The sequence below is a fragment of the Lacerta agilis genome, chromosome 2 (assembly GCF_009819535.1).
Source record: "Lacerta agilis isolate rLacAgi1 chromosome 2, rLacAgi1.pri, whole genome shotgun sequence".
NCBI classification, from domain to species: Eukaryota; Metazoa; Chordata; class Lepidosauria; order Squamata; family Lacertidae; genus Lacerta; species Lacerta agilis.
In genome coordinates, this window is record NC_046313.1 from 48065322 (window position 1) to 48088409 (window position 23088).

Genomic DNA, 23088 nt, shown 5'->3' on the forward strand with positions numbered 1-23088 from the left:
TTCTACTACATCATATTTTTTGAAAAGTTACTCCTTTGCTGAACTCCTGTGCAGTTGTCATTCATGCTCTGTACACAGATTCCTCCTTCCCTGGGGTGGTTCAAACATTCAGGAGTCATCAGATCCAGTTGGGGTACAGTCCTGCATGGTGCTATGCAACTTCAGAAGGCAAACAGATGATCATTAAATTGAAAACACTTGACTATCATAATTTCATCTTTGAATTTGCAAAGCTAGCTCATTGGGCAAATAGTTTCCAGGCTAGCTGTCTGCCCCTGCACCTGTGATAACTCTTACTAGTCAAGAGTTTGACATAAACATGAGCTCAAATGGATAAGTACAGAGTTATTTCAGCCAGGGCTGGCTCAAGATACTTTGCTGCCTGAGGTGAAAATACAACAAAAACAAAAACACCAAAGCGGCTTGCAGATATAGGAAACAATTTACTCAATAAAACATACTAAAAAGCAGCGTGCATATCAAAGCCTGGAGAAACTGTGAACAAATAGTATACTGGTGGCACAACTCTGTCAATAATGATAGTGTCCTAGCACTGTGCAAATATGCAAAAAGTGCTTTAGATAGTTCACAACTGGACATGCAGAGTTATGCAAGAGGGAACATTCGCAAGGTGGGCTTAAAAACATGGTCATGCATGATGGTGGTCGCAGACAGGCAGCCCTTCACTGTCCCTCAGTGAAAATGGATCTGAAGACCTGAATTCCGGATATCTATCAGGTTTCGCAAGAGCTTCTTCAGTTCACAGTAATGTTCAACACAATACCATGAAACCATAAGTTCTTCACAGGCACAGCCTGAGGTGAAGGACAATATGGCACCCTTCCCCAAGGCACATACAGAAGCCAGCTGGAGTGGTGGAATTCCAATACTGGTGAAAGGACAGTTTCTTCTACTGCAGCTGAAGACAGCAGGCTAGTGTAGGGGTACACAGCAGGCCACATGGCACTCCTAGCTCTGTCTTCCTGAGGCATCTGTCTCACTCTGCCTCATTTTAGGGCCAGACCTGTCTATAGTAAGCATCTTTGAATGTTTCTGTTGGTCCTCTCCCTTGGAGTACATACAGTGCATGTGTTCATGAAAAGGAGTGTTGGCTTTCTTAGTTCAATTTCACTTACACTGGAGAAACAGCTCCCATCTTGCTTCCATCTCAAAGTATATGCATTATCACCTTACAAACCTGACAGTTTTGTGGTCACCTATCCAAAAAGGCACAAAAGAAAATGGAGCAAGCTTTTATGGACTGGAATCACCATTGCCTTTTTGTTCCAGCAGGAACTTCGAAACAAAACAGTTCTACTCATTATGAGGGACAGGTGCACTTGTTGCAGGGAGCATCTTGGTATATCTGTGGCAAACATGAAAGTGTAAATCACTGATACACATACTTACAATCAAGGCTTCCACACATATCTACAGGGGTATTTTAAGGATACATAGCTGTGGTTTTCACCTTGGGTTTGCTGCAGGAAACTCCAGTATAACTCTGGTGTACCTGCTGCAAACAGGATTGCTCTGTAGTATGAGCCAACAGATTAGGCTTCCTTTCCTTTCCTCTCTCTTTTTTTGTTGTTTATTTCAATTGCTGCTAACTTGTTTTATTTCTTGTTGGGGTTTTTTTTTAATTGCTAGTTTTTGAGCAACATTAATAGTATTTTTTTAAGGTTGTGGTTGAAAAGGTTCCCCCCCCCAAAAAAAAATCGGTTTGCATTTCTATCCTATCTGATAACGCGCACACACCCTGTTCCACAATCCTTAGTCGTAACTAATTTCTGTTGAAATCAACAGGGCAATGTTCCAACAGGGAAGAAGCATTCAACAAATGACACTGTGAACTTGAAAAAAGGACTAATTTATATTTTTAGAGTATCCACCAATCTCTGATGGAATGAATGGCCAGCAATCTAAAATCACAGCTATGAATGAAATTATTTTCATGGGATTATGTTAACGTGATTTGCTTCTTCCAGTGTAACATTTGCTTTGCCATGTGTATGACGCCCTTATGGGATATGTCTGTGCTTGAGCCGCTGAATAAAGATTACAATCAAGGAGTTCTTTGAGAAGTGAGGTTCTAATGAACCAGAGGATTACCCAACAAGCTGTGACTGGCATTGTTCTTGTCTCTCCTTCTGTAGGCAAGATCCTCTTCCGCCGAAGCCACATCCGTGATGTTGCTATCAAGCGTCTTATACCCATTGATGAGTACTGCAAGGTGAGTGGCGTTTTCTTCCAAGTTTTGTGCTGAATGTTGAGATACATTGTTTGCAGCTGGTTCCAGTACAGCAGCCTTCCCTGCTCTAGTAACCTCCAGGTGTTTTGGACTACAATTCCCATCATACTCGTGGTCATGCTGGCTGGTGCTGTTGGGGTGCTGTAGTCCCAAACATCTGGTGGGCACCAGGGTACACGGTAAGTCACCTTTTCTGTTTTGTCTTATTATATGCTACCACAGCTTGTGTTAATACATTTTCACTTGAGTAAGAACTCAGCAACGGTGACCTTGAATGTCTCTTACTTTGCAGACTTACCCACAGAGTAGCTTTGCTGACATAATGAAGCACTTTGGACATTTACAATGCACTACATAAATGCTTAATAACAGTGCTTTTGTCTAGGAAAAGAAGGTGCTGCTACTCACCATGATTCCCCCCCCTTTCTCTCTCCCTCACACACTCTCCTTTCCCCCCTCAATTGAAGCCCCACTTTGTGCCCCCCTGTCACTTCTTCAACTTCTCCCCCCACCTTGCCCTGTCTGCTCTTCACATCCACCCAGCGTCCTGCCCTCCTGCGTACCATTGAGTCCCATCAGAAAAAAGCAGCGCTTACTAAGATAAATAATAAATGTTGCCGTTGTTTGTTATTTGGAAAAATTCATTTTCATGTCAAGTGACAACTGCTCTCGTTGCTTGAAGATGATGGCTTTGTTGGTAACCAGCCTCCCTCCGTCAAATGAAAGCAACTGCCTTTAATGGTTTCAGAGTGAAAATCAGTGTGTTAGGTTAGCCTACTCCCCTTTTGAAATAGCTTAGTTCAAATGGAATCTCAATTGAAAATTATTCAGACTGCCTCCTTCTGTCCCATTATACTAGCCATTAGAACAGAGATGCTTCTCAGTTTAGTATGGCTACCTCTTTGTGTCAGAAAGAAATAAGCACCTATGGGACAGGGGTGTACATGTGGGCATGCTAGTGCAGGAACACATATAAATATTTTAAATTAAAAACTCAAAGAAATGGCACAGTTCTGCAGGGATGGAATTGGTAGGGCTTGTCATGTATAAAAAGCAATTTGTTTTTGATACTAGGGGCTGATGGGATGGAAAAGTCAAAAGTCTGCATTGGATTCTGAAGAAGGGGAGTGGTGGTATTGGTCATAGGGATGCTTAAGCCAGAAAAAAGCACAGAGTGCATTGCCCCATATTTCTGGGGAAGATACCCCAGTGGTCATTCAATTTATATGATATCACTAATCAAAATTATATTGCAACTGTTTCTTATGTTGAATTTTCTAGGTTTTTAACCTTTTGAAGTTAGAAATGCATTAAATAATTAGGATATCATTATCTTCCCTTTATCGCTCCTAAAATCTGGGGAAGTCTCTTTGAAATTGTGTGTTTGTGTGCTTTTTTTTGTTTTATCATATGTGTGTTTTTTGTTTTGGGGTTACTCTGATAATCTGTAGTAAAATGTGTGTGAAGTACATGTATGTGTATATACAATTTTCATTCATTCAGTTTCTGATATGTTTGTTCCTCTTGTCACAGAATAGGTTAAAATATGTCCAAATAGGCACACCTGTGTAAACACACATTTGCTTTTAAAGAGGAAGGATGTCCATAGGTGATGAGGCAGCAGCTGGCTCTTACAAAACAATGCTATTGATGGCATTAAATTTAACAAATCCATTTGACTTTATATCATCTATAATGTTGTAGATGTAATCTAACCACCTTAGTATTTCTTTCTTTTAGTTAATGATAACCAGGTAACAAAGACTGCACTCTTAGCCTTCCAACAGCTGACACTTAACTCTGTATTTGCTAACAGGGAAGGATGGGTGTAGAGTAGGCTCACACAAGGAAGCCTGGCTTGCCATGATACGGACACCACTCTAGCAGTACAACTTATCTGCTGCTGTTTTTCCATGCTTTTCGTAAGGGAAATCACCACGGGGAGGAAAATTGTATTTCAACTGAGCACAGATAAATAAATCACAGAGATGGCTGTGGTTTGTGGATATACAGCAAATGCTGAGCGTTACAAGAATTAATTGCGACCACATCCTTTTCAGAAGCTGCATAAGCAACAATCACTCCACTTTTCTTCTTTGCTTGCTTGGAAAAGGAGGGGAAAGCATCATTTCCCAGTACAATCTTTTAGAATCAAGTTGTGTGGGACCCTGCGGGTCATCTAGTCCAACCCCTGCAGTGCAGGAATCTCAGTTAGATTATACATGACAGATAGCCATTCAACCTCTGCTTACAAACCTCCAAGGGAGAAGAGTTCAGCACCTCTCTTGGGAGTCAGTTGAACAACTCTTATTGTCAAAAAGTTATTCCTGATGTTTAGTTGGAATCTCCTTTCTTGTAACTTGAATCCATTGGTTTGTGTCCTAGCCTCTGGAGCAAAACATGGGTTCAGGTGATCAGGGAACTTGCTTTGTTTTTTTCATACACTCACACACAAAATCACTCACACACACACACACACACACACACACACCCCTCTTACACAGGTCAGCTGTGATCAGGAGTTCTATGGAGGTATGTGTGAGTGGGCTGGTTGAGAATGGATGGCTTTCTCTTTCTTTCTTTCTCCTCCACCAGCCTGTTTGTTTTGCAGTCCTTTTCCTGCTACACCAGCCTGTTTGATAGAAAGCAATTCCCACCTGTTAAGACACTAGTCCACTGCACTTCCATGCTGGCTGTGAGGAGGATTTCCCTCCTCTGTGGCCAGCATGGAAACACAGGCTGCTACAATTATTTATCTGTCTGAAATATTTGTAAGCTACATTTTAAGGTCAGCCCCCTCAATATGACTTCTAACATGTGGATTCACAATATATAATGAATACTAAATTGAAAACCATAAAACACACAAAAATAACTTCACTAAACAAAGAGAACTAGCAGTATCGCTAACTGCAAACAACATTTGTCCCAGTAAGAATGAAATCCGGTGACTAAAACTAATGCAGATGCATATTGTTTAATAGTTTTTGTTGGTGGGTGGTGGTTGTTGTTGTTGTTGTTGTTGTATCTTCATTCTTAGATCTTACTATCATTCTTGATGTATGTGGCAATTGTTCAGTTTGGTTGTGTACCTTTTATTTATTGTTCATGACTACTTTTGTTACATTTGTAATTTTGTAAGCTGCCTGGAACATAGTTTGAACTGCAGTATAATGGCATACAGATAAAGTGTTGGTGATATACATCAACCCAATAAAATCCTTAAAAAGGCAAGTGTGGGGCAGGAAGGCCAGTAAAAGACTCTCTTCCAGTTGGGCCACAGGATTGTAGTCTAGGATTCTATGCTGAGGTAATTACCTTATAAGGAACAAAATGTTCTGAGCAGGTGCTGAGGAATTTAGGGAGTGGCAGCCTAACTCCCACATCTGTGACATGAACGTCTACTGTCGTTTCTGTTCAGCGTACAAAATTCATGCCTCAGAAAGCTTTCATCAAACTTAGAAAAGGAATAGACATGTTTCCCCAGGAGTCTGTTCTCCATCTTTCCCAGCATTGTATGCCCCTTCCTTTACTTTGCCAGCACTCAACTTGTGGTGAATAATAAGCAGATGATTATTTGGTCACCTGCTGTTGATGAAGAATGGTGAAGCGCTGAGGAACTGCATTCTGACAAAAAACAAACAAACCCCCACAGAGATAATGTTGTCTATAGTAAAACCTTCAGTTCTCCAATTTCAGTCTGCAAACTCTTAGGTTGAATACCATCCTTAAACATTTTGCAGATCTTGCTCTGCATCATTTCCCTGATTTATCCAACACCTGTAGACAGAAGGGGAAAGTAAGTGTTCTGGGCTCTGGTCCAAAAGAAACACTGATATTCCAAGTACTGTCCCCTTAAGTTCCTGCAGAGACAATTATGTTATTGCTTATTAGCAGAAATCTCACCTCCAGAATCAGTTGGGTTGCAGGAGCCTTTTCTGAGTGTAAGGGAAAATACAAGGTGCATCTAGGTTAAGATTACCAGGCGTCCCTATTTCCAGACAGTCCCCGGATTTATGAATCAGTCCCCTGACAAAATCCATCTATTTAGTAGGAAGTTGAAAAGTGCCTCCGTATTCATTGGGGGGGAAAACTGGTAACCCTAATCTAGGTAACAACTGCTTTCCAAATTGTGTCTCATGCCTCACAAAAATTGGGAAAGGTTTTTCTGAGTATGAAGCCCCTCTTCTGTTAAGATGACACACTAGCTTCCTTCCAAAGTATTGGAATTAATTTTGAGGCACTGATACAAGGTTTGATGGTTTTGTTTGTTTGTTTGTTTGATGCTCTGTAAATGGCCCTCTGATTTTTAGCAAGCATTTAATGGCATTGCAGACAATATAAACAAGCCTTCTGCAACCTGTAGCCCTCCAGAAATGGTGGGGCCCCCAACTCCCATCAGTCCCAACCAGCATGACTAGTGGTCAAGGAGGATGGAGCTTGCAGTTCAACAGCATCTGGATGGCACCAGATATAGGGTGGTTGATCAGTTGCTGTAGCTCGGAAACCAATATTATGGGCCACTCAAGGTCTCTTCATGCCATCAAGATGCCAAATGATAGGTGGTGGTGTTTAAGGTAGGGTAAACAACAGTGTGATCAGTTCCCCATCTAACTGGTTGGCTTTGCACTTGAGAACAGTGGGCTGGTAGAAAGGCCACAATCTCCAAACAGTGTTAAAATAAATTAAGCAGCTTAATTCAGGAAATGATTGAGCTCTGGATCAAAGTCAGAAAGTTTGAATCTCGTAAAGCAGGACAGTCAGGATGGCTATAAGATCGTGGTTGCAAAATGCTTTAAACATTCTTAAGCCCTTGTAGCAGCAGCAAGACGCATACACGTTAACTAAGTGAAGTTGAGTTTATTTAAAGAAAACAAAGAAAACAACCGAGCCTCTAGACTGGAGCTCCCTGCTACTCTGTTGATGACTCATCTGAAACTTCAGGGTGGTTCCTCTTCCCTTTAAAACCTTGCGAGAACACCATCCTCTTCCGCCTCTTCTCCGATGACAATTTCCCTTTCTCTTGCACCCCACCCCTCCTGCATTCCTCAGAGAGATTCGGACTAGCCCTGGACTGAGCGCTTCCCTCAGTCTTACCTCCTGCTGTATCCATGACAGCCTGCTCTCCCAGCTCTTGGCTGCCATCCCATTCAGACAGCTGCAGCTGCTGGCTATTCGGCTGTAACCTGACAGCCCTGTACAATTGCTGAGTATCAGTTGTGGTATTAAAAAGCATGCAATCTCTAAATAATTTTTCATATTTCAGGAATGGGAAATATTAGAGTTATGCCACTTCTCCTTCATCCCATTACAAAAATATACAGCAGTGGTCCATAAAACTTACATCACAAGGCTCTTCACAGTATGTGCAATAGTAATTGTGATCACAAATAACTTTGCTTGGAAAATGCAGTATCTCCATATAAATAGAAGTGCAGGCTCTAAGCAGTGCATGAGAAATTAATGTAGATTTATTGTTCTAAAAAAAACCATGCATAAAATCCAGTGCTTTAGTTGCAAAAAGTGCTAGGACACTGCTGCTGGCTTTTCTTTTCTTTTTTTACATCTGTTGAATGGCTCTAAGCAGGGATTGTAGTGATTTACTTATTTAATAATAATTAAAAAAATCAGAATCTGTACTTGGAAATTAAAGTTCCAGGGAAACTTTTGCAATGGAGTATCACTGGATAGAGAATGTTCCTGGATTTTCTAGCTGGGCTAGGCACAAATTGTCTCATGTTCACACACTTAACAATTGGCAAACCAGCTCTTCATTTTCCAAATGTGTGTCTTGTTTTGTTTTTCAGGCTCTGATTCAGCTGCCACCATATATCTCTCAGTGCGATGAAGTTCTTCAGTTCTTTGAGACAAGACCAGAAGACTTAAATCCCCCCAAAGAGTAAGTTTGTTATAAGTAGCTTACATAGCTGCATTTCAGAAATGTTGAGAGAGAGACATATGTATATGTAGCCAGTGAACAACCCTGTTCCTTAAAAAAAAAAGACAGCAGCATTTGTGTTTCATATTTTCCAGAGTACAGAAACCCCACACATCAGGTATGCGGTCACATAACATCAATGAACATATAGTACAGATATCAGATTAAAAAAACACTATTAAAGAATGAATGAAGCAGCTCAAAGATAAGTTAATAATAATAAAAAATGGGAAAACTAGAAGATCAAAGAAACATGCAGCCTATGTTGCATACTGAAGTTTAAGAAAGTAAAACTTATAGAATCGTAGAGTTGGAAGGGACCTGGAGGATCATCTAGTCCAGCCCCTGCAATACAGGAATATGCAGCTGTTCCATATAGGTATCAAACTTGCAACCTTGGCATTATCAGCATCCAACTCTAACCAAGTGAGCTATCCCGTGTTTAAGTTACCGCATTCAGGGGTGGGGAACCTCCAACATGTGAACCTGGAGTTGCCAGGACTCCCCATTTGGCCTTCCAGGCCGTTTCAGCCAAGCCATGGAAACCTGAACTATACCTGGCATACTATATGATGTCATGTATAGGGCAGGTTAAGACCTGGCTGAGCTGAACAGGGGTTTATTGGCACTGGCCATCTGCCAATCAGGGTTAATTGCAAAGCTGTATGCAAAACACTGTGCGTAAGGCTTCGCAAGACCCAATGGTCAGCTGATTGCCCAGTCCTGCTGAGCCCATTGAGAAGTGATCCACAAGATCCATGCAAGCAAAAAGTGCCACTTGGCATAATGGTGAGATCAGGTGATCCTGCCCCCTGTCATACTTTGCCTGTGAGGGGTGGGGGAAGTAAAAATCTGACCTGCTGGCGAGATCGAGTTCCCCACCGCTGATCAAAATAAAGGCAGCTTCATTAAAGAGAGTCACTGCCACTTTGAAATCTGATATTTTATATTTGTGAGGTCAGTTTCTCTAATACATGGGGGAGGCTCGGTCCCTGCTCCTGCCAACCTAGCAGTTCGAAAGCACATCAAAGTGCAAGTAGATAAATAGGTACCGCTCCGGTGGGAAGGTAAACGGCATTTCCGTGCGCTGCTCTGGTTCACCAGAAGCAGCTTAGTCATGCTGGCCACATGACCTGGAAGCTTTATGCCAGTTCCCTCGGCCAGTAAAGCAAGATGAGCGCCGCAACCCCAGAGTCGTCTGCAACCGGACCTTTACCTTTACCTATAAATACAGAATAATAAGATGCGGTTATGTGCATACAACCAATATATATGGATTGTAACTATCATGATTAAATACAATTTAAAGCATAGCTGCAACTTTTAAGAGCTTGCCTAGAAATTTTCTAAATGTAACTGGAAACTTTTGACACATAATATGATAGTGAAACGGCTATGTGCTAGAAACCAAATTCTGTTATAACTATTAACAAAGTTGTGTGAGCCAAGATGCATTCCTTCTATATTCCCCTGTACCAAAATGCATTTAATTGAGTCCTGCACTTCAGCCCAATAAAGGGCAGACTCCCTTATTCAATAAGCTGATTATCTTCCTTCCCTCCCCGTAATCATGTGTGTCAGTTTCATCATCCTTATTATTTATGTAAAATATTTGTGAATCACCTATAATCCTAGATTCAACTGGTTTACAACAAAATAAAATACAGAATGGAATACATCATACATGCTAACCACTTGCCTAGATAATTTTAGCTGCTAAGAATAAAGAAAACTGATTTTTACAGGCATACAAAGGATTATCCATATCTGTTCTGTTCTGTTCAGTATCACTGGCCTTTGATCTTTCATAGTAGGATAGTAAACATCATAGGATATATCCATCTGAGTCATACTCAGAGTAGAACCATATGACTGATGTGATTTATTTTACCTGATAGGACTTAATTACACACAACCACATAACTTTACAGAAGTGCACAGTAAGCTGTCAGAGATGCCTTTCTCCTCCCAGAGCAATGGAGGTTGCCTAACAGCCTGTAGTGGTTTTTTTTTTTTAATTTAGGAGCAACCCCAAGCAAAATCTGTTTTCCTGTTGCCAGTTTCTTGAGCAATTTATTCTGACAAACAGTAACCACATGTTTGTTTTCCACCCAAAACAAGGAACATCGGCAATCTCTCTCTTTTTTCCTTGCATGATGCAACACGGTCTTGTGACTATGAGCTGCTTGAGGCCAGAAGCTCTCTTGTTGAGGATTCAGAGCATATGACACCAACCACTATCTCATTTCTGTCTTTGTATGTCACTAGAGCACATAATTATGCAAAGATCTAGACTGTGCAAGTTGACATGGAGAAATGTGTATTTCAGAGGAATGAGAAGAGAGACTTCTGTCATTAACCGTGTTAGAACATGGAGTCTTTCAACACCCAAGTTGGTTGCAAAGGGTTGTTCTCTTTCAATACAGGCAGGCTTTATGTTTCCATTTGCCTTTGGGTGCATATTGTTATTGCTTTTCCTCTTTGATTTCTCTTGACGTCTTGGCTTGTCATAGTTTCTTTTATGACTGCCAGTTAGTTGATTAGATTGGTGCAAGGGCTTACTACCCATTAACTAATAACATGCTGTCAGCCTGTGTTTCCATCTATCCTGCATTTAAGACGTCTTTGCCCATTAACCCTATGTCCCACTGCTAATTCATCAACTAATGCAATGAAAGACATAAGTTGAAGACAGGTCTGCATCATGCATAGCTTCTTCATCATTCTGGAAGTGGGTGTATGCTATGGGCTTTTGTTAAGACCCTTATAGAACCTCAGTGCTCTATACTGTAGACAGGAAGGGTTAGATTTTGAAGAGGCATTTGTTCAGAGCCTGCCCCAACTTCATTTTTACTGCACGAAAAAGACCAAGTCTCGAGTACCGTATATGCAGTCTTGCTCCTGACCATGGAGTTTGTATGTGCTAGATTTCTCGCTACTGTATGTGGAATTTCTTTTAGATCCCACATGCAGATAAATACTTGCACTAGCCCAGGTTGTTCCTTCCTTTACAGTTTTCTGACATCTGTCTACCTACTCATATTTGGGGACTGGATCTTTGAACCTTCCTATATTAACCTCTTCGATTCCATATGACCTGCCTTACTATATGCTGTTTTATTCATTCCATTGTAATACTAACAATATGCAAAAAATCTACAAGTCCAATATTCAGAGGTGCTGCTGCAACTCGGAATGTCCTTGTGTGGGGAAAATCAAAGCTGAACTACAATGAAGTAGAAACTGAATAATTCTTTTGCAAAACTGGGGGGGGGGGCTTGTGGTGGTTTGAATGAGTCGATTTTTAAAAGAAAATGTCCTTTTTGCTTATTTGGGAGAAAGGTGTTCACCTGTATAGATGGAATGGAAATTGTTTCCTGAATTACAGACTTAGGCACAATTTTTTTTGGGGGGGTGTAATTGTACTTCCTTCTTTGTCTTCTTACCCTCTTGCTGTAATAATAATCTTAAATTTAAGATAAACTAATTGGTACTCACAGAAACCTCTTGTCACACATTCACAGATAAATCTTTTATACATCTGAGCAGCTAGGATGGTTAAATATAATAAACAACAATATTTGTGTTCTATTTGTGCCTGATAATTACATTACAGTGAGGCTTAATTTATGCATCCTTGTGTAGTGATTCTCTGAATGGAGTGAGCCCTTTGCTGTTTCCTTTGGCCTTTTGCTAGAAGGATAATGAGGAAGAGAGGACTTGCCATTCTGAGTGGCTTAATAGATTCCTCTCAGCTGCCAGCAGCAAGCTGCTGTTGTGTCTCAAGGACATCTCTGTTGTGTTTCATGGCCCAGCTGGAATACTCGATGGATATTTATTAGCTACAATTCAAAATGTTAATTAATAAAAGTCCTTGACTCTCTCCTCTGGAGGGACTGGTATGAACAGTTCTTCCAGTGCTGCACCACTTGATATGCTGCAAACCTACCAATCACACGATGAAACCCAGAATTAGATGAATTGTAGTGCTGCATCTGGGGCTTGGTCGGATGTCATAATTCATGGGCGAGGTAAACAAACACTTTCTTTGGGACCTTGAATTGGAACCAGGTCTTGCAGTAAAAGGAAGATGCCTTATCATAAAGTAGCAAATACAGTGGTATCCCGTGTTACACACGCGATCTGTTCCAGATCGCGCTACGTAACACTGGCGTGCGTAACGCGAACACCCCCCCAAAAAAGAAAAAACCCAGAACTAGCGCGATTTGAGCGCTTCTGCGCATGCGTGAAGTGCACAGAAGCGTTCTGCGCATCCGGGGGTTGCGTGCGCTCCGGAAATGCTTCCGGGTTGCAGGCATTCTTAACTCGAACGTCTGCAACCCGGGGTGTGCGCAACCCAGGGTTCCACTGTATGTGGTAAGGTGAAGCACACATTATCATGTTGAAAGCCAAATATAGCAATCTTTCTGATAATGGTTTGTTCATATTAAAAACTCCTCCACCTAACAGATTATTCTTCCTGCTTCACTTATGCATTTAGGATTGTAGCCTCATTTCATTAAACTTTTTGGATAAAGTTTCCAATTACATTAGTTCCAGAGGATTACTTGTAGAGGTTCAGTGTTCACATAACACATTGCTTAGCAGGAATGCACATGTTCCTGGACAGGAGATCACAGCTGGCCCTGCAGTTCTGCACTGTGCGTGCTGCTGCTGTCCTACTTGGAGCTAAACCATGGTTTGTCTCCTCTAGACAAACCATGGGCTGTAAATCAAGAACAGACCTCTTCTCTCCAAGAACTTACATGCTTGTGCATTAGTGCCAAACCATGGTTTGGCTTGGTATAACCTGTGAACCTAGTCAGAGACTGTTGTTCAAAAAAAGAAAAGTAAAAGAAGACTCCAGTTAGTGCTTTAGGCAAACATATTTATAGTTGTGTAAGCCGTTGTGGGCTAGAGCAGGGATGGGAAACCCATGGGACTCCTGATGACTATGGACTCCATCTCTCATCAGCCTTTGCCATTAGGCATGTTGGTTAGGACTGGTTTCATCTAATTGGGCCCAAGGTTGCATGGACAAAGTGGGAAGGCAAGACTGGGCATCTAGTAACCAATGTTGAAACTTACTGGTTTAGGAAAGCAGTAAGGCTGCTTGGATGGAACTGTGAAAGTCCCAGGACACGCAGGAACCGAAGCCTCTTTGTATTCTTTCCTTTTCTCACATTGAAATAGGCTTCCCCCTTCCCCCACTAGTGGCATAAAGGAGCACAGCAGTGAAGCTGTGAAAGTCTGATGTGTGCTACCAAAAAGCCATTTCTGAGTCAAGGGATTCAGCTGCTAACAGTCCTCATGCTGAGAGCCTTGAGCTTTCCACGCACAGACTCCTAAGTGGCTATTAAGAACAATCTGCTGTGCTCTTACCAGAGAGAAGCAACAGACAGGACTGATTAGTCTCTTTGCTGGCTTCTTGTTCTTTCCAGTAACTTGTCTTGGAGACCTATGTACATCGTTGTCATCTGTGTTCCAGTAATGTTAACGAGGGCAGAGTCATTCCTCTTAAAAGGAACACTATAAATATAATACATGTGAGTTACACCATGGCAGGGAGAAGGAGATGCGAGGTTTTTGTCTGCAGCTACAGATTTGTGGTGGAATGTGCTTGACAGACATTTCTAGTGGCTTATCTCATTTTTGGTGCCTTATCTATAGATCTGCAGGATCGCGGAATAGGAGGCCTCTGGGGGTTGTGCATAAAGCCTGCGCTTTGATTACACGGCACCAGAGCCTTGCTTCTGGAATGGATGTTCAGAATTTCAAACATCCACAGCATTTAAACTCAAAAGATACACAGTGAATTAATTTGTCTAGTCCCTTCGTTAAAGCTATCCAAGCTGGTGGCCATCACTAAGTCTTGCAGGAAGAGCAAATTCCATAGTTAACTCTGCACTGCGTGAAGAAGTGCCTTCTTTTGTATGTCCTGAATCTTCAAGCATTCAGCTGCGTCAGATGGCCTTGCATTCTAATATTACGAAAGAGGGAGAAAAACTTCTCCCTATCCATTTTCTTCACACCATACATAGTTGTGTACACTTCTCTCGTGTTTCCTTTTACTCACCTTTTCTCTAAACTAAAAAGCATCAAAGTCTATAGTCTTTCCGTATAGGGGAGTTGCTCCATCTCCTTGAACGTATTTTGGTTGCCCTTTTCTCAACCTCTCCAGCTGTACAATATCCTTTTTGAGGCGAGGCGACCAGAACGGGACACAGTGTTCCAACATGGAATTCGCCTTTTTCACAGCTGCTTCACACTAAGTCAACATCTTTCTTGAACTCTCTTCAAAGGATTGAATTATTCTCCATACCTGGTTTAAGCCTTAGCTTGTTCTTTAACCACCTTTCTTGACATAATCTTTATTTAGTTTCTTCCCTAGAAGAACTGGATGTAGTAGTAGCCACGCTTTGATTAAGGTAGCAATCTAAAACTCTCAAATTCCTTTGGGCTATTGCTTGCAGGTCAGCAATACAGTTTTAAAATCCTCTTTCTGCCATCTTTCTTCAGGGCTGCCTCAATGTGTATGTTTGAACCACTCCAGGGTGGCTTTTGTGCTTCCCTTCCCTGATTCTGTGGAACACCAATGTTTACACCGTACACCAGTGCTTGTTTATTTTTATAATTATAAGACATTTTGAGCCCTAGATGGTGAAAAGTAGGAGTATAGATTTTTTTAAAATAAATAATAAACACACAAACACATACACAGAGTCAGCTGACCTTATTTGTCTGCTGAGCCAGGCTCAGTCCTTATTGGTGGCTGTTTTGCAGGCCCCCCACCTTCAGATTTTTTGTAAACCCCCTCCCTCCCCAAAGAAAAGTCTGCTGAGTCTAATGCCTTCCTCTTGTGCACAAATGGTGTTATTTTGGCTATAAAAAGAGCCACATTTCATAGAATGAATTTGCTGTTGTATAGCATATTTAGAGACACATAGCTAGGTGAAGGCTGAAACAGTATTTGTAGTAACTGATTGCTTCCTGCAGCCATCCTGCAGCACTGCCAGTAAATCAAAGCGAGGGAGTCAGGAGGAAAGATGGGTCAGAAAAAGAGTTCAGCTGGTGTTAGCTGTCTGGTCAAGCTCCATATTTTTGCATCAGTTGCAATTAACAGGATTTTACTTTGGGTCATTTTTAAATGTGATGGTGCCAATGTGAAAGTTGCCAAACGCATTTCTCTCTCTACGGTGCTTTGTGTAACTGTAAAAGATTATGACCACACACTCACCCATGTATATGCAGCCTCTCTGCAGGGCACCATAGCTACCATCTTGGCACAGGCTAAAAGACTTCTAAATACTACTCCAGAAATGTGAAGCACCCATTTTTAAGTGGCCTCTGTGTAATCCCCATCCATCAAATTTAAATTGACCCTTCCATTTGCTACATTTGAAGCTGGTAATGAGCAATATCAAATACCTTCTGTCAATTTGGAAGTGGTACAATATGGACTACAATTTATAGTTTATATTAAAAATTTAAGCTTATTTCTCAGGCTGTATATATTTTGCACTAAAATAACTTCATGAGACAGATTGTGCTAGAGATTGTTTCTGGGTGCTCAGTTTAATTGCAGATGTTTTGTGTCCTGTTATGGAAGACATCAACTTTTTATTGAGAATTGTTCTCTAAACATCCTAGGGCTTGTTCCTAGAAGCCCAAAGATGGTACCAGGATTTCTGTACAGAGCTAGTGTTGAAAGTCTCCCATTAGTAGTCATGCTTGGCCAGAAAAAAATGAAGACCGGCCTTCTGTTTTGAGCATTCACTTTGTTGATCTTGTTTTTCTTAGAATGAGATGCAAAGACAAACACTGGTTTTGTTTCAAGATTGTCCTCATTTTTGGTAATGACTGGGTTTTGTAATTATTTTAGGGCAGATTGATTAGTATCCCCCTCCGCCCCTGGGAAAACAGAACTGTGACCTAAAACATGTAACATCCCCGTGTCCTTTCACTTGTTAGCCTTTCTAAGAAGTATTTTTATGGGCCGATGCCACATTGCTTTCTCCTGTCGCAGAGTGGGGTGATAGGCAGAGGGAAGGAAGCTGCAGGTTGCTGCAAGCTTACTGCTGTTTCCTGTCTTGTCTTGAGTTACTGCTCTAAGAGATGTATCTGATCAGCCTGAGAAGGTCCTGGCAAGAAAATAAAAGTGCAGGCTCCCTTCCCCCTCCGAAACCGAATCCGGACACGAGGGATAGCAGAAAAGAGATGATGGAAAGTGATGTGTTACACTTAATACATTTAGCAGACAAGAATAAAAACCAACAGTTTTCAAGGCACTGCAGTTGTATGCTAGACAGGAAGAACTCAGTTGGGTCCCCATTGGAATCTCTGTCTCCCCTGGTGCCCAACAAGTAAAGAAAATGCTTAAGGCTGATACTGTCTTGATTATTATTGCCCCTCTGCTGATTGTCTGATTCATGAGATTCTGATGGGGTTTATATGTAATGCCAAGTTTGGTGTTATGTGTACAAGCATGCCTGAGCCTCTGACGGCTATACCCTAAACCAGTGGTGGCGAACCTATGGCACGCGTGCCAGAGGAGGCACTCAGAGCCCTCTCTGTGGGCACGTGCGCTGTGGCCCCAGCACAGAGCCAGCAGAAGGCAAGGGTGGTGTGTCGAGTCCTCAGCTCAACTTGGGCAGCTGGAGCACCATATGCGCGGCAGGTCGGCGCAGGAAACTGTGTGGCCAGAGCGGGATGTGTTGGTGGGCCGCTGAGACTTCTGAGCAGCCGCCTTCCTCCTCCTCCTCTTGCGAGATTGAGGCTTTACACACCCTCCAGCAGGAGCCAATGGGAGGTGCCGGGCAGGGCACGTCACGTGGGAGCCCGCAGGGGAGGATGGCAACGCTGCCGAGCCTCAAGAAGCCACTTTGTCCACAGCCAAGTGCAGCGGGTGAGGGCATGCCCGGGTCCACGCTGGACACCCTGCGTAGGGGCCGGTTGGGGCTGGGCAAGGGAGCGGGGTTAGCAAGTAGGGCAGCCCCCGGGACCCATTCAGGAAACAGTGGCGTGATCGGGGGCGCCGCTCTGCACACACTCAGAGGGCCACGCTGAGAACGCTTGCTTGCTTGGGCTGGAGCTTAAAAGCGGTCGAATTCCTGTCTGCGTGGTCAATGCAGACATCTGCGTGGTCAATGCGATAAATAAGTGGGTTTTCGGTTGCAGTTTGGGTACTCAGTCTCTAAAAGGTTCGCCATCACTGCCCTATACCATGATTCCCCCCCCACACACACACTTTTTTGGTTCTCAGCAAACGTACATGGTCAGATTCTAGCAAAATGACAAACTGTGTAAACCTTAGTTTGCTCACATGCTTAGGAACCAGGCTCCTGCTTGCTTGTGTATGTAATACTGTGGATTCCATATGATTGGCTATTTATCCGTTAGGCTTCTGCCTTTCCTATCATGTTTGCTGATCATGCTGTGGTTGAACATTATTACATCTTGTCTGAGCTGCTGTCTGTATTGGAGAATCCTCAGACCCAGGACATTTACTTGAATCCATATGTTTTATTGAGTTGCTCTTTGGCCCCTATGTCTGGTTTCTAAGGCTATGAGAGCGCCAACTGTTTCTCGCCAGAGTCTGTTGCTGGCATCCCTGGAAAGAGGAATGCAGTCTGCAGCACATCCTGTGAACGGTCACAGTTTTCAGTGCTCTTAACATAATTTTGCATAAGAAAAATGTTTTCTGTGATTTGGTGCAGATTCATTGCCCGTGTTCAAATTTAACACTAAACCTGGTTTAGCACTACACAAATGTGATTCCTGCACTGCAGGTGGTTGGACTAGATGATGTATTGGGTCCCTTCCACCTCTACAATTCTATGAGTCTACGAAATGAGTCTAATGAAAGGAAACTTTTCATTAGACACACTTCTGTTGATACCAGGTATATACTAAACCATCTTACATGGCTTGTTTTCAGGTGGTTTTTACCGGGAGGTAAATCTCCCTATAGTAACAAAATAAAAGATTGATTTTAGTGCACTGTGTGTTCTTAGAGCTGTTTTTGTGGTCCCAAGAATCTTGTGTTGGAATTGCAACTACTACATAGCAGCTTGTATGAAATAGCTGTCATGGCTAGATCAGCCACATCAATATGAGGCATCTCTACCAAGTGAATGCAGTTAGGCTTTTACTGAGAAGTTTATGTTAAAGGGGTGGGGGAGCTTAGTTGACAGCTATCATTTTAGCTGGTGTTGTGAGTCTGCCTTCAAACCCTGGGTCAAAGTAGAATATCAAGAGCTCCTATGTCACTTTGTGTGTGTACACATGCATCAGGTCAGTGCTGCACATTTGTCAAATTAAAAGCACATGTTGGCTGGTATCTTTGTCACAGCTTTCATTTCTTGGAACAATGGGGTGATTCAGGTACAGACACTGTATTTGCAGGAACTGTCTTGAGGTTGTTATTTACAATCAAGTGGTGTGTAAATTTTATGAAACAAATTATTAAAAATTAAAACATCAGCAGCAACTTGAATGTGGAATTTATATCATATTAAAGTTATTTTTGTTGAGATGTGTAAATTGCTTAGGGATTTCTCAAAATATAAAGTGGTATAAAAGGAAGATAAACATAGTGGCAGATTCTGGACCAAGAAGTATCCAAAGTTTAGACTCTTCTCTTCATGCTAATAACTTATATGCAGCCATATAGACAGGGCTTGTTACGTTGTCTTGTTAATCAAGTTTATTTTCTCTTTCTCAGGGAACCAATTGGAAAGAAGAGATCTGGTAAGGCAATTACTTGTTTTATTCCCCTTCTTGGTCTTTTATAAAGCTAATGGAATTTGACCACAGCCAGTGACCAATTGACAGCTGGACTGAACCACGTGCTTCCAGGTGCCACCAGTATTATACTACTCTCTTTGTTGAAGAGATTGGACAAATCTGTCACAGAAGTGCTGTTTCTCTTTGACTTTTGCCCATAGCTGTCAACTTTTCCCTTTTCTTGCGAGGAATCCTATTCGGAATAAGGCAATTTCCCTTTAAAAAAGGGAAGAGTTGAGAGCTATGCTTTTACCCTTCTGTCATCCTCTCTTTTGTTCCTACTTCTGTGAGGGTGATCCCATTACAGATCTGGTCCAGGAAGCCTAAAAGGTTCCCCACCCTGTGCTACAGGGTAGCAGTGTATGAGAGCAGATTGGCACCATAGCCCTCTGTTCTGTTTGTAGCTAGGATTGCCGTTTAGCCAAAATGCCATTGTCCATTTTTGAAGTTGGCTTTGGCCAATGAAGGCAGATTAAACATGGCACTTGAAGTATAGTGCACGTGTGATGTACAATTACTGTATATTCTGGCGTATAAGACTACTTTTTAATCCAGGAAAATCTTCTCAAAAGTTGGGGGTCGTCTTATATGCCGGGTGGAGAATCTGTGGTCGAGTATATCTCAAACTATATTTTAACTGGAAAAGTTGGGGGTTGTTTTATATGCCCAGTCGTCTTATACACCGGAAAATACAGTATATGCTAATAGCTATCAGTAGGAATGATGAGTAGTCTTGTTTACTAACTTGGCATTTGGAGCAGCTATATTCTGTGCTGCTGCATCACTCCCACCTTGTTCCCCAGCACAGCTGATTATGACTCCTGTCCGTGCATGTCTGCTATCTTTCACTACAACACCTAGTCTAGTTGTAGTTTACACCACATATAGTTTGCCTGTATGCTGAAGGATGGTTGAGGTAGGCAGTGAATAATAGGAGAGGCTGCAGAGTTTGCACAGTAGAAATGAAAGAAAGGGGAAAATAACCTGTTTAGAAGCAAGATGTGTGAAATGTGTTCTTAGAGGGCTCTTCCTTTGAGTTCAGAAAATGTTTTGAGCAGAAACTTGGGCATGCATCATTGTAAACATCAGCAGAAGGCTTTGTTATGAGCTGTTCTGTTTTCTCTTGTATTCTTTATTGCATTTGTCAAAGAAGACCAATTTCCTTTTCTGCTTGCTGTTTGGTGCCTGGAGCTGATTGCTGCAAACAGAGGACCTTCAATGGCAGTATTCCCAACAATAATTTACAATGGATTCATCCTTCCATTTTAGTCAAAGGAGCATAACAATCACACACATACCTGCTTGCCTGTAGCAGTTTGTGCTTGAACATGCAAATCCTTCTGCATTGGCTCTGAAATTCAGTGCTAGCTGATTGCACTCCCAAACACCAGCAAACCAGGAGCCCCACCCTGCAGGGCAACTAAACACCTGTCTGCTTCCTTCAGCTTCCTTAGTGGTGGAGTATGTTAACTTCTGAATATTGCCAGCATGAAAACACAATGAACTTTATAATAAGTTTATTTATTCCCAGTGCAGAAATACCAGTCAGCTTTATTTCTGCAAACCTGAGTAACTTAATCCCTTAGAACATATTCTAGTTTATAAATACACCCACACGCAACATTAAAGGAAAAGTAGAACTATTGGAGCCTATTTAGTAGTCACATGTCGCTCACAAAGATTAGGCACATATTCTATGTTGCTGTGATCTGCCAAAGGACTACTGCTTGCTCAAGTTTGTTCTTGGTTTTTACTTATGTAAACCTCGAGTTCTCCCCAGATTGGGGTGTGTGTGTGTGTGTGTATCTGTGTGGTGCCTTTTGACTACATGAAGATCTGCACTTGCAGTAGGAGTTCATTATTAGTATTATGATTATCTTGCCTCATCTTGACGAATGGAGACAACACATGGTTGTTAATCTTTCATTACCTTTACATCTGTGTATTTATATTCTTTTTTGTGTCCTCATTGCCTTTCTCCACCATTTTTGTTCCTCCATCAGGATTTATCCAGAGAACGGCTTCTTTCCTTCTGAGAGGTAGTAACAGCAGCTTGTTGCTTGGGTCTTGCTTTCACGTTTCCTCCCTGCTGGGCAACACGTGCTGTTCCTCTTGGGCAGTCTAGGCTCCTCTCTTTGGCCACTGCTTTGTCAGGTTGCTCCTTCCCATTGGGTAGGGGAGTGCTGGGGTGGGTAGGGGATGTTCCTTAAAAAATCTCCATTGAATAGCACTGAGGATAAGCAAATGAAACCCAACTAGGATGATTTACAGCCCGCTATGTGGCAACTCTACTGCTTTGCTGGTGGTGGTTTCAAGGTTTGGGTGATAGATGGGAATAAATTGCACTGTGGCTTTAATAGGGGGCTGGACTGGAGTTGTTGAGTGATTGAGAGCATTGCCACATCTGACACAAATGAACAGCTGTTGCACATTTGCATGTTCATTTAAATATATGCAAATTGTAATTGATCAACATTTAGATGCAAATACTGATACTTAAAAGATGTGTCAATCCTACCCTTTGCCCTCTTTTTAATGGAATCTGGAATCTTGCAAAATTCTATCTAGATTTGCTGCTTTGAAGGGAAAGTTTAGGTGCTTTGTTGTGAAAGGTTGTGTTGGCATCTAAATTTTAAGTGACAATTCCACACTCACCCATCCAGCTCATTGTGCATATATACTTGTCCTTAATTTAGCTAGTATGCGTGTTGTGGGGTGGCAATTAATTTATTTTTATTTTTTAAAGCTCTTTGTAAATAATTAGAAGACTGTTTTTAAAGTGTTGTTCTGCTGGGTAATTGTTCTTGGCAGCCCACTTCACCTAAATGGACATGTCAGGTGATTATGTATTGATCAACAGGAGTTAAAGTACATCTCCACAGTCTGACAAAGCTTATCAATAAATGTGAGCTGCAGTGGAAGCCTCACGGGATTCTATGATCATTCATAACTTGTCTTGTTCTTTGGGTATGAAAGGATGTGCGAGTGTTTGTGTGAGGGGGGAATCAAAGCCAGTTTCAGAAGTCAAAAGAGGGCATAAATTTTTGCGCAGCCTACAGCTCAGCCTTCTGCAGAGCATGAGATCAAATAACTGAGCATATTAAGGAATCTTAAGTGACCTATAAATTTGTTGTTGTCTTTGGAGTAGATGAGAAATTGGTCTGGATCCATGACTTAGCAGGCAATTTTACAAACAAGGCTAATGTTGAGGAAGTTCAAAACCTAGATTTGCAATTTTAAGTAGACCCATTCTCTAGCTGTAATCATGCCTCAGTCATGAGGCTCTTGCAGAGCGAAATATGTTGTATGTATGTCTCTTCTGGTGACAGGTCACCAATTCACGGATCCATATAACATTCTCAAGTCCAGTATTTATTCATAGAATCCATTTGTTTCTTGGTCACGTTGAGTCTACTTCACACAGGCATGTTCATTGCTTGGTATCTAATCCTTTGGTGATTTCCAACCATAAGTGTGATCTCTCATCACTGAGGTTGTTGGGTGATATGAAAGTCCCATCTGTTGTGAATTGTGATCAAACGGCAATCCTGGCTCCTGTTACCTTCTCTCGGGAGGTTAAAAAAAGCAGTGCTACTTTTAAGAGCTCATGTTTGTCCCAAAGAAGGCCACTTTTCCTGCTAACGCAGCCTCACAGCTTAGTGGTTGAGAATAATTGTCCTAAGAGGGAACTGCTGAAAATAATCCTCACCTTTTCCGCTCAGTGCTGTTTACTGCATTGTGTTGCTGTTTTAATAGGTAGTTTGGAGGTGCCAGAGCTGCCTGTTGAAGCTGCAAATAGCCCAAGATCGCTATGAGTAATTATATAGGGGGGGTTGGGGCCCGGAAAAGGGTTCCTTTCTCTTCATCCTGTGGTTGTTTTCCTACTATGGCCAAGTCACTCTGTGCTTGGGTTTAGTCAGAGTGGTAGTTGGCCTCAGACAGGAGATGGGACCTACAGTCCTACAGCGCAGGCATTATTTTCTCAAAGTTATATTTGTTTCATCCTGGTAACATATTCCAATACACTTCATTGTATTGGGAGCTCTAATTAGTAGTAAGTAGGGCTTTACATTGCTCACCTGGAATGTTGAGGAAAGTTGGTTTGGATATAACA

At 41.9% G+C, this 23088-nt stretch overlaps 1 protein-coding gene across 2 annotated transcripts in view; it reads left to right on the plus strand.

Annotated features, from left to right (window-relative positions):
• Positions 1-23088, plus strand: part of SH3PXD2B (SH3 and PX domains 2B) — a 107506-nt gene that overhangs the window by 59458 nt on the left and 24960 nt on the right. Inside the window, exons 4-7 of one of the 2 annotated variants that reach the window (XM_033139944.1) lie at positions 2157-2233; positions 8059-8150; positions 18913-18938; positions 20978-21013. In XM_033139944.1, coding sequence (XP_032995835.1) covers positions 2157-2233; positions 8059-8150; positions 18913-18938; positions 20978-21013 — 231 coding nt within the window. The remainder of the gene's footprint in view (positions 1-2156; positions 2234-8058; positions 8151-18912; positions 18939-20977; positions 21014-23088) is intronic. The other variant, XM_033139945.1, reaches the window with a different exon arrangement.